The sequence below is a fragment of the Tubulanus polymorphus genome, chromosome 2 (genome assembly GCF_964204645.1).
Source record: "Tubulanus polymorphus chromosome 2, tnTubPoly1.2, whole genome shotgun sequence".
NCBI lineage: Eukaryota > Metazoa > Nemertea > Palaeonemertea > Tubulaniformes > Tubulanidae > Tubulanus > Tubulanus polymorphus.
Window position 1 is genome coordinate 5,538,873 of NC_134026.1, and position 16,304 is coordinate 5,555,176.

The window sequence follows — 16,304 nt, forward strand, 5'->3', positions numbered from 1 at the left end:
GAAGCTTGGTCTTTGCCAAAGAACTTGGCGTAAATTCTTATTTATCTCTTCATAAATCATGGATCATCCGTCATCTATGTAATGATTTTGCGTATTGAATGACAACTTCTCTCTTTCCGCATTGAATCCTCTCCCTTAAGACAGCATTAAAATATCTCAGAATACGTAAAGAGTTTAGATTTTATTAAATGATATGAATATAAATATGTGCATAATTTATGTACAAAGCTAAAAAATCTCATGTAGGTCTGTCTCTTCTATCCATTCGTGTACCAGTACATAGATATATATCTGATAATTGCTCAACGGTAGTTCACATTTTCTTTTACATTCTAAACAGCGTTTGTCTTTTATCCATCTGTGGTAGGTATGTTGAGTAGTTAACTACACTCAGACACTGAGCCAATACCTTAAAACACGGATTGAGAGTGTAAATCAGAATCACTTAAAATGAACAAATATCAACTTTCGTTTACGCCTGCTGCATGCACGTACCCTTCTAGTATCTTGAGGAAGTATTATTCCATCATCAAGAAGTCTTGAGGATGAGAAAAATGCCGATGATTCAAAAGCATATTTCTTCGTTAATTTATCAGCCAGTGTACCCATTTCATCATCGGCAGTATCCTGTTTTAAGAGATTAGAAAAGAAGTAAATTCACTTGTTTCGAATAAAAAAACATCAGGCCATATACCGGGTATTGAACCGCACCTGCAAAGAAATTTTCACCATATCTGTTGGACTGTACATTCCAGTTTGTGAATTTGGCCACGAGAACACAAATCTAGGACTAGTCGAGCGTCCAGCCTAAAAATTACAGTATCAAAATAAGTTGCATCGAAAATAAGATAATTTGAACACGGCAAAATGTGTTTGAAATATGACTTTAAATTACCATCATGAAGTTGGCTGGTCCAAAGCTGTTGCCTACGACGATAGTTATTTTTGGCACATTAGTAGATGAGACAGCAGCCATTAAACGACCTTGAGCGCGAATAGTGTCACCAGCAGTAAAACCTATAGATTAACACGTATAAAGTCATTCAGTAAAATTAAAAATTGTTCACTTTTGTCAATGAAAACGATTGCAAGAGATATTGATCGTCATTTGAAGAATTCAATTAGTTAATGAATTTCAGATGAACTCACCATTAGAATGATTAGGGTATAAGGCATCGGAAGGATGCGTGTTCTGTAGAAATATCATTGGTATATCTCGTTGATTGCAGAGTTGCACGAAATGAGTGGCTTTTGATGCGGCTGAATCTGTGATCGAGCCATTGTTAGCGATAATGCCAGCTAATTGACTGCAATCCGTAAATGGAACTTCATTATCAGTAAATATTGATACAAAAGCGCAACTAGAAAACATATTTGTTTTATCTAGTTTTTTATTTCCGCGTCGAAAAGAAATCTATTGATACGGATTTAACTTCATTGTCATCTGGCAAAACTAACCCTTGGATATGGCAAAATCCTGTTATCAGTGTGCTTCCGAATTTTGCCTTGAATTCATGGAATCTGCTACCATCAACCAATCTTGCTAATACCTTTTATGTAAGGTAAATACTACAATAATTTTCAATCGGAGGAAGGACTATAATATAATGGGTGTCCAATAAAAGGCAACTGTTTTTTTACAAGTAATTTCTCAACAATGGATTTATCAAATTCGTTGAAAATTTATGATGATATAATAATGATGATCTCAGGATATAATGATATTGCATCATTTTACAATTTGTGGCTGATCTCTTCGCTATTTTGGGGACTGAGGTTACCAGTATTCTGTGAAAATGTTCAATGAATACGGTTTATCTATCACCAAGAAAATACTGGTTATAAAGAGGGTCACTTTTTAGGTCACTCAAAATACATAATAACCAGTTTCATTTATAAGTACCATACTTACTTTATACATATTCATATTATGTTGATCTTTTATCGGAATAAGGCCTGGTATTTCAGCTGCATCGAATACCGGATCTTCTGCTTCTTTATTGGGCTCCAGTAATTCAGGAATGTTCAATGTTAATACTATATCCCTTGTCGTCTTGTAAGCTTCATCTTCTGTTTCGGCATAATAATCCGTACATCCACTGACACTAGTAACATCAGACAAGATCGATTTCGCACAAATACACAAGCTATGAAATCCATCGAGAAATTCTACTCCGACTTATACACTGTATAAAAATCATTTCTAACTTGCTGAAAGCAAAATTGATACAAAAAGCTGATATTTTATCTATATGCTTGACTGGTACCTTGAATGTAACATTGCACCTCCTAAATCATCAGCTGAAATTTTCACACCGAGTGCCGCCTGAACTAGGGGTGGACCAGCGAGGAATACGTGTCCAATTCTCTCAATTATAACAGCCTCATCCGCCATTGTAGGCACATAGGCACCACCTGCGGTACAACTACCACAAACCACAGCTATCTATCAAACAAAAATATGAATCACTGTCATATTGCTGAAAACATATTTATCCCTCCTACAGCAGTGCTTAGGTACATTATTGGTGATTACCTGGTGAATACCTTGTGCGGACATAACGGCTTCGTTGTAAAATACGCGACCGCCGTGATTACTATCTGGAAATATCTCTGACTAAAATCAAAATAAAGCTTCATGGAATCATCATCAGTCATGAGGAATAATTGTTGATAATTACTCTATATTACCGTCAGACTAACTTATTATAGTTGAGATAATTTTTACGCAAAAGACAACACACTTAGTAAAATGATTTGAAATACAAATTGGGACCCAAAATCATAGATGACTTTTCCAAGTTTCACTGCAATTACCTGTAATGGCAGAAATGCACCTCCGCTGTCTACTACGTATATGCAAGGAATTCTATTGTGTTCCGATATTTCCTGACATCGAAGTTGTTTCTTCACTGATATCGGAAACAAAGTTCCACCCTTCACAGTAGCATCGTTGGCAACTACCATACATGGCCTACCATTTATCTTACCAATTACTACAATTAGATGAATTAGACATGAAAATTTCTTTTCATTAAAACTGAAATTTAACGCCGAGAAACTGTACCATGAAACTGGACTGGAATTTCATTCATAAACCACCTCATTCAAGGCTTTTGCATGTTTACATTTCTTCCTTTTTCTTCATTTCAACCGAGGCAGATTTCGATTTTCACTTTCGCAGGGAGTCGACAATTAAACAGAACTATTTTATCAACTTTCATCATGAGTGTCCCCTATCTTGAATTACCTAGTTCTGAACTCAGTAACCCTGCTAGACTGCCTATTTTAGGATTATAGTAAGTTCAAACCGCAAGCTAACATTTTGGGACTTTTTGATTGTGCTCTTCCAGAAGAAGACCTATCTATCGTCTCTTTAGATTGCCACGTTTGAAAGTTTCTACCAATTTCTCTGTCTTTGTAACACAGCAGAATATTCTGTCTTCCAAAAACGAACAATCAAAAAGGGCCTTGGTTTCACTGATAACTGAACATAGTTAACCTACCTGAAATAACACCTGCCGCAGGCACACTACCATACGGCATTTCTAGTCCCGTAAATTCCATCAATTCCAGACGCTCCGAATCTTCATCCAGTAATTGTTTAATACGATCTCTTGGCAACACCTTTTTATTCTGTTTAACATGACGTAATTTAGCTTTCTCTCCTCCTCCCTCTTTAACAATCGCAAGCGTTTCCGATATTTTACGTTCATATTTTTGATATTGTTCTACATTTCGTTTAAATGCCTCTTCATTAGCATCAATTTTTCCGTCTAGCACAGGGAATGCAGAACCGCTAAATGCGTTGAGTCTACAGTAATTGGTATAAATCGTTCGCGTCAAGTTTCTGGTACCTCCTACACAGAGTCGAAACATCGCTGCCATCTTAGTTAAATCATTCTCTCAAAACACTGTCCTGTAATTATTACAAATAATAGACAGTGTTGTAGTGTGGTGAGTATGATGAGGCCTAGTTAGTTACCTAATCGATGGTGGTAAGCTTTTTATAATCGGATGAGCTTATACCAACGGTTAGGTGGTTTGTGAAAATATCCGCTCGTGAAACTAAACCACAGACAGGTTACTGACTAAATTTAGATAGATGAGGCCAGCACTGTGTGGGATTTGTTATCAGAACAATTCACGATATTCAATTAAGCCACATCTAATTTCAGGCTAGTTGGTTATTATAGTGGTTGTGGAGGGGTCCTCCTTTTTCAACCAAGACAAGAAGTCTCTTTTTCAATTAAAAATTCAGCTCCCAACAAAATACCAAAAGACTCATCAGGTGGGATCATCAGGTGGGGCTGGGTAGGACTGACAAGACTTGTTGTCCTTCCGAGGGGAATAGATTTATAATTCGGTTGAGAGTACGTATAGTGGTTTTAAAACAAAGATGTTATTACCAGTAATATTATTACCATTTGGGGAATCCGGAAATAAATGTCAAGGAATTCCCTGCTTTTCCGGGTTTTGTTGCGGCTCACTTCTTTTACTGAAAAAAAAAGATTATTTCTAAATGTAATTTTTTGTAACTTTTATCAATATTTTTTCACAAACATATGGGTTTGACCAAGAATTATAAGAATAAAATCATTGAATAATAATAGAGAGAGGTTGTTTAGAGTTTGTTCGGCGATCGCACGACCGTTAGCTTCCTTCGCGCATGCGCAATAGCCTTAAACGTTTAACCGCGCCACGATTAAACGCCGAAAATCAACGAGTAAATGATATTTAATTGGATAAACCCACGAATAATACAAATATTTGATATATATTGTTTCAGGTGAATATCGTTCATTAATCGTTAAAACGTTTGTTATTGAATAGAGCTAATTTGAAGTTGCCAATGCCAGTAATTAAGAAGCGTCGTCGTTAATGTTTGAAGTCGAAGAAATTTTAGTCTGTTCACTTACCGTTAACCTCTCCGGCATTCGGTATTTTATTGACATAATTTTTGATTAGTGATGAAAAAATGTTAAGGAATTGTTTTAATTGTGTCTATTCAGCTAAATGAAGTAATGGAAAATGGCTTCTAGAATACATTCAAGCCAACAAAGGTAAACAAGTTTAAAAGATAACTTGAAAGTAGAGTAAGAGAGAGATACTTAAAGATCAGATGTCAATCATCCATTCCATCCATCATGATGATTGCTTGGAGCAATTTCTGCAACCACATTATATTAATGATCAATTCTTTCTGTTGAAGCAAGTAATGAATTTTAATTATCAATGTGTGGTGTAGAACTTAGGCCTATCAGCTTTGAAATAAAAGTTGTCAAAACTCATGAATGGAAGTTGTTAATAATTTGGCTTTGACGATGACAATTTTTTGCCTGCCTTGTTTATAGATTGAGATGATATTTGATTTTTAGGATATCGAGCAGTCGCAATGCGGTAGTTCCGACCAGTTTTCCTATAACTAAATATGCTTTATGGGATCATACGAAACAAGGAAATCCGGTGAACATACACGTTTCATATTACCGGTAAGAAAACAGACGGATAGGCCAGTCCGAAGACTTCGTTCCGGGTTGCAGAACCTTCTGTTAGTCAGATCATGTCGTCTTAAGTCATTCGGCGGACGTGCATTTGAGACATTTGCACCTATAGTGTGGAACACCCTTCCGCAACCTCTCCGTGATATAGACTCTCTGCCAGTATTCAAAGCACAGCTCAAGACATTTCTGTTCAAGTCATCATCTTCGTCTGGAGAGCGCCTTTGATAATAGTCCTATTAGATAATAGTAGCTATTTACAAGGCGCTATAGAAATTTACAATCCTATCCTATCCTATCCTAGGCCATCATTTGCGATGAACCAAAAAGTTATATTTTATTTTCTTCACAATTTCGCAATAATTGTTAGTGCCGTCGGCCCTAAATATTCGTCTTCAATTTGTAGGAACATTCAGATAGAAGTGACGGAAAATGTGTTTTATATGATTCGACGAAATGCCGATAAATGTGCTAGCGGTAATATACATTGTTCGCTGACCGGTTCACTGGTGCACGACTCAGGTAAATATCTGAATTACACCGACAGGCTTGTCTTTATATCTCTATGACTCATTAATTCCTTGAAAACTCCTTCTAAACCGGAAATGTTTTCAAGGTCCTCAAATATCCTTGAATTTGAGTAAAAGGCCCAAAAGTCCTTGTAAACTGCTTGAAGTTTATAAGAAATTGGCAATTAAAAATTTTTTAGGTTTTAGGCTAAGTTATACACACAAATTCCACTGAATTGAAATTGTTTACTGACATAGTTTTCTCCTTGAATTATGGAATAACTGATCTGTAGGGACTGTCGTGGTTCCATATTTCTTCGTAAGAAGCCAAGTTAGTTTCCACTGCTGTTCAGTAATGTGCGTGTAGTCTGTTTCTTCACTGTTTTTGTAATATTGTAGATGGAGACGGTATTGCGATTATCATCGATCGATTTGAAGCGATGCAAGACGACAGCGGGCTCGGATCGATGACGCCCCCGCGTCGTCAAATCTGTGGCGAAATCAACATTCCGTGTTTGGTGAATATTTCTTAAAATCGTTGAGCCGGAGTTTTATACTGACCGAGGAGGCCAATTTCAAGAAAATCAGGGAATAGGGTTCTTTTCTTTAAAAAAGTCGGGTAGTGGTATGGGAATCATGATTTTAAAAAGCTAGAAAACGGGATGAGTCAGGGAAAATAGTTGAGATACGGTAGACAGATCATTCATAACTAAAACAGTATTTTAGCTGTTTAAATGTCAGGGAAAAAGCAATCAAATGAGAGCGACCAGGCGATATGAATTGAAAATAGTGTCTGGTAGGATCAGGTGACACAATTGCAGTGCTATTTCGCTTTTCTCTTTATGTCCAAGGGTGGCCGTATGCTTTGTATTCATTTGGTCAATATCGTTAATCTATGGTTGTTTCTGCTAATTTAGGTAACAAAAAATGACGAGCCGATCACCTCTACGCAGGCAGATTTTGTGACATTGATGAAGGTAATTTCAATTTGTTGTTAAATTGAGAACAAGAGTCTTTGAGCATTTCAAACTGCTCATCTATACAATCATCAATTTAGTTGTTAAATTGTCAGTGGTAATTTTTCATTGCAGTTGTTGCAGCACCAGTGCAGTTGTAATGATAAACTGGATATGAGTAATTTTCTGATAATGAAAGCTATCTGCCGGTACCAATTGTCCACTGGTAGTTTGGATTTCGATATCGAACTGATTACGATGGCCACTCAATTTGTCGCGACTCCTATTTCACCGGTACCGTTGGTTTCAACGGCTCTTACGAAAAACCTCATGGGTCCAATGAATCTGGGACAAATGCAGGGTGAACCAAAAATGGGGTAAGTTCATAACTAATTTCTAATTGTCCGCTTTGAATATGTCTCAGCTCACTTTGCACTTAAAGACGACTATTTGCATTCACTTGTTCGTTCATCTGCGAATAGACAGAATCCATTTGTTCTGGGAATTCAAGACGAATTTCTTTTTCAAGCTCATTGATTACTGTATTTTACTTAACATATAGTGTTGAATACTGAAATTATCAGATTGTCAAACATTTTACCAAGTGAGCACAGTATTCCTAGACTCCTACTATCTCTTACTATCTCTTTTATTTCCTCATTAATCTCATTGCTGTATTAATTATTTCTTGAATGTTTCAGGTACCTCACTATGGACCACACAAGAAAGTTGTTACCCATACTTCAATCAGATCCAAAAGTCCAGACCCTTCCTTTAGTCGGGCTGTAAGTATTATTGTTATTAAAATGATGTATATTTTCGAAAAGGTGGTCCAAACGATAAAATATTATGATCTTGTATCATTGAATGTAGCATGTGGCACTTGGGCAAATTCATTTTCTCCTACGTCAAAAATTGTTGAAAAAGATTCCAAGCAACAATGTTGAAAGTATTAATGGCATTCTACTTATTACTTATAACCTAATAAGTCTTAGAATTAGAATGTTAATAGAGCGATCTGTTATTTAACACGTGGTTGAATTTTGTTTGCAGCTGGGTGACTGGTATCAAATACGTATATGACCCTTACGTCTGGTGCAGTTGTCTACGTTACCTTCATAATTATTCCATTCAGGAGCGGTAAGATACATTTCACGCTATATACGTTCACAGTTCTACGTTTTATGTATTTTTTGTCGCTTATATTGTACTTGATAAATTATTGTAGAGTTTGTGCTCCTCCGGATCCGTTCGTCGTAGTTGTGTTTTCGTCGTTACACTCGAAACCCGAATTCTACGAATGTTTGCCGGTGGCGACGAGCGATGAAAACATCGCCGGTAATTTGAAATTTGAATTGAACGCCGCGCATGAAAAAATCAACATAGATAAGGCAAGTGATCGAACGAAGAATTATTCATGTTTAAATCATAATTCTGTTTTTCCTCTTATTAAGGTTGTTTTTTTAGGTTCAGGACCCCATATTCAAGATTTATTTCTTGATCTTATATTTGCAGGATTTTTCACCAGTTGTTTTAGAATTGAATAAAGTTGAACGCGGACCCAGTCAGAAGATGCTTATGACAGCAGCTGATCAGTTGAAATCACTGTAAGTGGCTCCTGAGTTTTTAGATGGTACTGGTTTTAGTAATTGAAAAGGAATCATTTATTTACTCGGTACCTAAAAGCGGGATCCCTATGACTCCTTATTTCCTTAAAAACTGCTTCTAAACAGAAAATGCTTTAGAGTTGCTTGAAACTCCTTTTATTTGAGCAAAATGCCCAAAACAACTTGGAGAAATAGGCGATTAGAAATGTTTGAAGTTGTACAGTTAACTACGCCTACATCGGTAGTCACGATTTGGTGTTTACCTGTTAGGTGTTTACTGACTTAGAAACTGTCTTTAGGTACTAGTGTTAAGGTTAAAAACTTACTTTTGAAACCACTGAATTAATGTTTTTACCTAGATAAACAGTACCAAATGTCTAAAGTAATTAGGATCTGTGAAAGTGATGAAGAGGCTTCGTCAAAATTTGAAATTTCCTCATTTAAAACTCCTTATATCCAGGAATGACTGATCTGTAGGGATTGTATATATTGGTATTGATTGTTTTTAGGTCGATGAAAGAGTACGAGGTCAACCCAACACCTGAAAAGACGATGTTCGATGAGATAATGCCGAGGCTGACCCCATCTCCACATCAGACTAAGGTTCGTTAATCGAGAAGTTGGGCGGTAAATTCGGTTTACTTAATAGAACGATAACCACACTCAAATGTGATGAACGGATAATAAGATAAAAACCCACTATCTACAGATTAAAAGAATTTAAAAACAAGAATTTATTTATTCAATCTAAAATATATGGAATACACGACGTTTCGATCTCACCCTAGAGATCATTGTCAGGGTGAGATATAGACTAAAAACCGGGGTATATATACAGAGGAGAACAGGTTAATTGAGTAAATTGGTGAGTGAGTAAATAATTTGTGTTTGGCAAGGCATAAAGTAATAGATTGTTCGGTTTATTTTTTGTGCCAACAGAATTTATGGAATTTCGTGTTTTATTTTCATTCTAGGCTTCGTTGTTTCAATCTCAAGTGCCCGAAGTTTCCCTTCTCTTCGACGACAATTCTCCATCCGCGAACCACGACCAGGGCGAAAATACTCATAATTCGTGTTTTCCTGAACAGTCGGAGGTGAAAAAATTGAAGGAGACTTCGTCGTCAAAATCCGGCAGCGAAATGAAGAAAAGTAACGCGAATTCCAGTAAGAACGCCGGGAAGAAGTCGGCAGCGAAGTCATCGGCGACGCGAATGCCTCTTAAACCGGTCAATCGCGATTTGACCGCGAATCGTAATCAGCAAACGAAAATACGTTCAAACAGTTTCAGTACGCCGTCGGCCGACGAACAGGAGAACATCGACGCGAATTTGAATTACTTCAACGCGAAGAGCAGTTCGCTGGATCGCGTAAACGGCGACGCGTTCTCCGCACAGTATCGGGGAGCGGAAGATATCCACGCGATGTATCACGGTATGCATCGACCGACTGGTGGTGCTAATGGTGCTTACCACGGCCATCAACTTATGTTCCCCGCACCGCCGCCACCTGCGAATCAACCGTATCATCCGAATCCGGGCAGGCAGAGCTTCCCTCCGTGGAACAATAAGATGCCGCCGCCTCATTTAGGTCACCACCCTCAGTACCCGCCGAGGTATCCGCCTTATAACGCGCAGGCGCCTCAGCACCAACAACAGCAGCAGCAGAGGTGTTACGGACCCTGTCAACCGACCTGTCGCCATCCGCATTTCCAGTATCGGCCTCCAGGTATGGGCTATTCGAATTCTCCGCCTCAGCAGCATTCGGGGCCGGTGTACTCGAACATGCTGCACGAACATCAGCTTAATAATGTACCTAAACCCCAGCAACCGGAATATCACTGTCAGAATGCCGGTGAATCGAAGTCAGCAGCAGTGAATGAACTCAAGCAAAAAGATGGAGAGATCCAATTGGAAGATGATTATAAATCATTGTCTTCCGACGATATGTATAAAAAGCTCATGGCGCAAGACGTTCAGTTGAAACAGTTACAGGATCAGTTGCAGAAACTTCTAGCCGCGCAGAATTCAAACAGCAACGAGAAAGTCGCGTCTGCCGTCGCTGGTAACTGCGGTAACGAGAGTAGCCGCGATTCGTCGGATATATCGTTGTCTAAAGCGACGAGCACGTCTACGCCAGTCGCGAAGAAATGCACGATCGCCACGAATACGAGTTTGCTGATCAGCTCGCCGAATCGAATCCAGGCGTCGGCGACGTATACGAAAAGTCAAAGTATGACTCGTAAAGGCGTCGTTAAATCCAGTAAACAGTTGTCGATGAACGAATACGATAACGACGTGAACGAACCGGAAACGAACGTTAAGGTTGGCATGGCGGCGGCAGCTGCAGCGGCTGCGGTCGCCGATAACAGCAGCGTTAACGAGTCGATGTCGTTCAGTATACAGATGACCGCTCTGCAAGATCGCTCGTCGATTGAAAGCGTCGTTTCGGAAATGATCGTTGATATTCCCAGCTACGAGTCGTCGAACTGGTACGTTTTTCACTGAACAGTTCGGCCTTCTATCGACGATGAGGCAGGGTTCATAGCCAGTCTTGAAAGTGCTAATTTTTCACAAAGTGCTTCTGAAGTGCTTATTTTTGACTTATGGTCTTTTGCATTACAAAAGAGCTTGAAAAGTGCTTGCTTTTGCCTCAGCCTTGCTACTATGAACCGTGAGACGGGACTAAGTGATGAGACAAAACAATTCATTGAAAGATTGAAAATTACTGAAAGTTATAGAGGACTGAATAAAGGGAAAGTCCATGTACCCAACCTTTTGAGGAAACACTACAAATGACACTTGATAAGGATCAAGGCCAATGAAATACGGTTTTATACAATTTGAAATAATTTGTATATTTGGTCCCTTTTCAGCACGAATGCAAGCGATAGTCCAGTAATAGAGAGTGTTAGTATGTATGATGATAGAAGCGTTGCTTCGGTAAGTGAGAATTCAATGTTTTAAAAAGAAAATCTGTTTCCTATATTGAGTTCTCAATCTTTTATTTCGTTGAATTATAGATTCCTGATCAAATAATCCCTCAATGCGATGGTAACCAGAATCCTCAGTATTATCAGAATTTATTGGTAAGTTAACCCATTAATAAAACGCTATATCCATGTTGCGACAATGATATGTAGAGAATCCCATGATAGCGTTGAAAAAAAATGATATTAAGTCCGAAAATGTAAGTAGTTTATCCAACTTTTCGACTTCATTCTAATAGTCATCGACTTCAGAAATCAGAATATACGGTAGTTGAAACGCTGGATAAATAAACCAGCGCAAGGAAACATTTTCGGACTTCATATTGTTTTTCGTTATCATTGCGGGATTCTCTTTAATATTTTTGGTTAGTTTCATCCGAACCCGCTGATGAGTTATACGTTATTTTATTGGATGTAACTTGAGAATGATCGCTGATATGATTATATCTTACAGGGTCGTATTAATCAGCTATTGGAAGGCAACCAGATGAATATAACGGCTACTAAATCACCGATCAAGAGTCCGGTAAAAATCAAATGTGATTCGGTCGTACATCAGGAAAACGAAGTCGCGCTCGCCACGTTTGAACAACTTCGTAAAATGGGAATCGAGTTACCATCTGAAAATGGATTGAGGTGAATATCATTCTCTTATTATCAGATCGGGCAATGAGTACCCTTTGAGTGCAGTTCGCACTCTAGATTAAGAGCTCAACGACTCCCAAAGATATTGAAATAATAATCTCAAAATTTCTGGTCCATTTTGATTAAACTTTTTGATATATCAGATTGCTCTTAATTTTGATACTTATTACTGTGATGATGAGATTTAGACTAATTTCGAAACCATTAGGATGAATAAACTTTGGAATTTATAAATTGTGGGAATTGTTCATTAATGACTGTTTTAATGGCGTGTGAAAACAGTGTGGCCTAATTTGATTATACTAGATTTTTCGCACTCTTTAAGCAGGTATCAGAGAAAAGAACTTTTGAATGTATAAATATGCATCGTTTGAAGATAATGTCCGCATTAAATCTCTTGATAAATCTAATTAGTTATGTTTTCATGTCAGTCAATTTCCATTTAACTGTTTTCATATCGAATATGTAAAAGCATTATTTATCATCATCATCATCATCGTTCCCTTTCGTTCATATTACTTGTAGCATGAATCAAACATACGTCAACGTGGAGACCGCTGTGTTACATAAAATCAACTACGTATCGATGTTGTTCGACGAACACTCCGAAACCGATATCAGCATGCAAATGAATTCACTCGCGATGAAATATTTGTCGAAGGAGCAGCAGCAGCAGCAGCAGCAACAACAACCTAGATCGATAATGAGTTCTGCAGCACCGTCGTGTAATACTGCAGCGCTGCAAAGAGTTCGCAATCCTAGTACAACTTCACCTAACGTCACGTTGTACGGAATGTCCGCTAACGATCTGTCATTCGCTTCTCGGAAATATATGGAAAAGTAAGCAGACCTTAGTATATAATATGATATAAGTATCAGGAGGAACGTGGGTGCTCCCTGAAAAATTGATAGAAATTTAGATATTTGTTAATGAATTGAGGATTGCTTTATATACATGAAGTGACTGATCATTTTATACTGAAGAAGGGTGGTAGCAACCACTCGAAATATTTCTTATATTTTAGATCAATTCATATTGTGGGATTTAACTCATCGTTTTGTCACGGATATTGTGATCCATTATTGATTCATCTTAATTTGGTCATGGCTAGTCTGCGATATACCTAATCGGGAGTTATCATCCTTTTCAGGTATGGTTTGATGGATAAGAAAACTGAAGGCATCGTTGAAGAAAGCGTCGCTGAGAGTATAACGGTCCTGGATAAAAGTTACCCGGAAAGTGTACCGCTGATGAGGTTACCGGCCGCGCTGAATAATAGCGACACCACAATTCAAACTACTGCCGATGATCAAAACGCGAACGACGGCGATACTTTAGTCGATAATGTTAAAACACCGAACGGGCGAAAAACTCACAATTCTACGATAACCTCTACCTCTACTGTCAAAACTCTATCCTCTCAACAAACGTCGTCGACGGTGATGTCGGCAAGACCTCTAGAAAAATTTCCGTTACTGTCCGCGATTAAACCGTCACGAAGACGCGTCGACTCGCTGAACGAGACGGACGGCGGCTCGTCGTCGATGAGAGATAAGTGCGACAGCGTTTGTTCGAATTCGAACGCGAATTTCCGCGTTAACAACAGCGACGGTTGTATGACGGACATCATCGGCCGGCCGGCGATTAACGAAGCGTTACAGGTCGTCAGCACGCCGAAAGATCGTCCCAACAATAACAATACGAGTTTGTACGAGTCGGCGGCGGATACGAATCGGTCCGTCTGCTCCGTATCGCGATACTCGACGTCGTCGACCGCCGCTCCGCCGGAGATCAGTCGCGATAGTCTCGAACCGGCGTCGGCTGTCATCCGCGTATTTGATAAAACGAGCAAAGAACTGGCGAAAAATCCGCTGCCGATTATCAAAACCGCCGACGTCGTCAAACAAATTCATCCGCCTTTACAGGAAGAACCTCCGAAGCCGATACTCGACATAAATAGACTGAAACAACTGCCGAAGTTGCTGTGATTCTAAAAACTGCATGATTCAGGCGTCTCTCTGTTGCTCTCTGTACAAGTATTAATTATTTTCTGTCTCAAGGATTTGATGTTTTCAATATTTATACGTACAGCGTGTCATACTGCAAAAAGTGCTCCCACGATTTTCGCCATATATCTGAACGACGGCTCTTTGGAACAATTTGAGAAATATGCCGTGTTTCCAGAGAAACTGCTGCAAATCTGAACGTTTCACTTCTTCGAATATTTGCAAGATATAGTGATTCCATTTATTACAGAAGACTGCTCCCATCTCAATACTTGACTCATGGCTAGTATTGATAGAAATATTCCTGTTTTCTATGATGAAATTATGTATATTTGTTGCCACATTCACCTCATCGGAATTTTTACAGCTTCGAATAGCGTGTAATTAATATATGGATAATTAAAGAGAGCGTTTTGTTTGAAACGGTTTCTGATATAGTAGATAGCTGATACATACTTCCTCTAATCAAAATTATCGTCATTTAAATGAAGACGTGAAATGTACGAATGCAGTATTCGGAAAAATATATAGTCATATCATAGTCCAACACGCAGAACAAGTAGAGATACTGGCTGTAGTAGAGACATAGATGTATCCCACTGAACTGGTAGTATTTAACCAGATACAGTCACGGAGTAAAATGTGTAAATAGTGGTAACTGTAGATTAGGAATATGATTATTACTAGTCAGATATATCCGATCCCTTTTGATTGACGGTCGATTTTCTATGGAGCTGTGAATATGTTAAAAACCATGACTCGATTGTTCACCGCAGTATAGTTTTATGCTTAGCCTTGTCAATTAGGTAACGAAACACTTGTTGTTAAACATTTACGAAAGAATCTTCTTATTCTTGAATTAGATTTTAGTTCACGTTCAAAAAGTTACTTCACTGAGGTCTGATTTAGTTGAGTTAACACGTCGAAGCTGTGCTCGAAAAAAAACTGACTTAAAAGCATTTTACTGTAATTGTAATTGAGCGCCAAATTTTTTAGTCGTGATTTGTGCCGACTATTTATCTGAAGGTCTACTGTAAGTAAAAAGTATTAAGATTGTGAATAATTATCATATTTGATTATCATTAGAGATCATTAATCATTCGAATAGATTTATAGATACGGTTATTGTGAGAATTTGTTTGATTCGACGCCTCTGTGAGGCCGTTTACATGAAAATATATATATTTATATCTTTATTATGAAGCCTTTGCTGGTTCAAAGGACACATATTTTATATCGAAAGAATATTTAAGATGTTTCGTTTGTTACTGATTGTAAGATGTCAGTCAATGTTGTGTGTTGTATAAAGACAGTAGTGTGTGTAGATACGTGGGGAGTAGAGATAGATCAACGGCCAATACTTAAAACTATATTGAGAAGTCCTGGCACTTTTGAAGCACATTCCATACAGCCAAACGAAATACTGCTCTTTTAATTTAACAGAAGTTTTAAGTGTTTCAGTGATGAATTAAGTTTAAGATTCGTGTTGTTGAACGTCGATTAGAAAATTCACTGAAAAAAACCGAAATTTTTTTTAGATATATGTATTATGACTTCATCATGAATAAAGTTGCAGGTAGTAATTATTTCTTTTTGTTAATTCCGCTGAGACTGGTATTGACCATCCTTTCAATCATCATAAACATATCCAGGAATTTTTTCCATACCTAGGACTTAGATTTTTTTCTACCTGTTCGTTGGTGAAAATCTATAATCTGAGCTAAATCATGCTGGAGATAGTGTCTTTCTTATTATGCAGTCAACAGGATCCCTAGAAGGTGAAGATCACGATAACCATGATCCCTAGGTGAAAATCGTGATAACCATGATCCCTAGAAGGTGAAGATCACGAGACCTTCAGATATTCACAATGGCATCCTCGCTTGCCAGGGGTCCGGTATCGCCCCGAACTCGCTTCCACCAGCAATATGATCAGGAAACAGCTTTAGCGTAGTGGGTTCCAATCCCTTGATAGGTGATGTCAATGTCTGAATATGAGGTAGTGGTAGTCCATTTATTAATTTTCAATTAATAAGGGATAATTCATTTATTACGTACGCATGAAATTTGACTACAGTATGCAATTGCACTTA

General features: G+C 38.2%; 2 protein-coding genes across 2 annotated transcripts; one reads left to right on the forward strand and one right to left on the reverse strand.

Moving 5' to 3' along the window:
* Positions 1-179: 179 nt before the first annotated feature.
* Positions 180-4,431, reverse strand: LOC141899678 (methylcrotonoyl-CoA carboxylase beta chain, mitochondrial-like). The gene is made up of 12 exons (XM_074786109.1): positions 4,410-4,431; positions 3,507-3,919; positions 2,818-2,996; positions 2,537-2,617; positions 2,268-2,446; positions 1,913-2,105; positions 1,459-1,550; positions 1,150-1,307; positions 896-1,017; positions 712-807; positions 496-627; positions 180-409 (listed from the first exon to the last, which is right to left on the reverse strand). Exons 2-12 carry the CDS (start codon positions 3,886-3,888, stop codon positions 326-328), a joined length of 1,698 nt encoding a protein of 565 aa, XP_074642210.1. The 5' UTR covers positions 3,889-3,919; positions 4,410-4,431; the 3' UTR covers positions 180-325.
* Positions 4,432-4,701: 270 nt separating this feature from the next.
* LOC141898316 (uncharacterized) lies at positions 4,702-15,779 on the forward strand. Its single transcript, XM_074784158.1, has 18 exons — positions 4,702-4,789; positions 5,013-5,063; positions 5,379-5,492; positions 5,908-6,023; positions 6,410-6,528; positions 6,928-6,987; positions 7,102-7,343; positions 7,668-7,751; positions 8,020-8,106; positions 8,195-8,357; positions 8,482-8,573; positions 9,083-9,176; positions 9,548-11,061; positions 11,446-11,512; positions 11,593-11,658; positions 12,014-12,195; positions 12,730-13,044; positions 13,356-15,779. Exons 2-18 carry the CDS (start codon positions 5,032-5,034, stop codon positions 14,191-14,193), a joined length of 4,185 nt encoding a protein of 1,394 aa, XP_074640259.1. The 5' UTR covers positions 4,702-4,789; positions 5,013-5,031; the 3' UTR covers positions 14,194-15,779.
* The last annotated feature ends 525 nt before the right edge of the window (positions 15,780-16,304 follow it).

Bases quoted from the DNA above. Each gene is read 5' to 3' on its own strand.
- LOC141899678 (XM_074786109.1), bottom strand. From the start codon at position 3,888: ATGGCAGCGATGTTTCGACTCTGTGTAGGAGGTACCAGAAACTTGACG. The intron at 2,106-2,267 runs GTACCAGTCAAG...TGATGTTACTAG, and splicing joins GGTGCAATGTTACATTCAAG to TGTCAGTGGATGTACGGATT. The intron at 410-495 runs GTACGTGCATGC...CCGTGTTTTAAG, and splicing joins TTCCTCAAGATACTAGAAGG to GTATTGGCTCAGTGTCTGAG.
- LOC141898316 (XM_074784158.1), top strand. From the start codon at position 5,032: ATGGCTTCTAGAATACATTCAAGCCAACAAAG. The intron at 7,752-8,019 runs GTAAGTATTATT...TTTTGTTTGCAG, and splicing joins ACCCTTCCTTTAGTCGGGCT to CTGGGTGACTGGTATCAAAT. The intron at 8,574-9,082 runs GTAAGTGGCTCC...GATTGTTTTTAG, and splicing joins GCTGATCAGTTGAAATCACT to GTCGATGAAAGAGTACGAGG.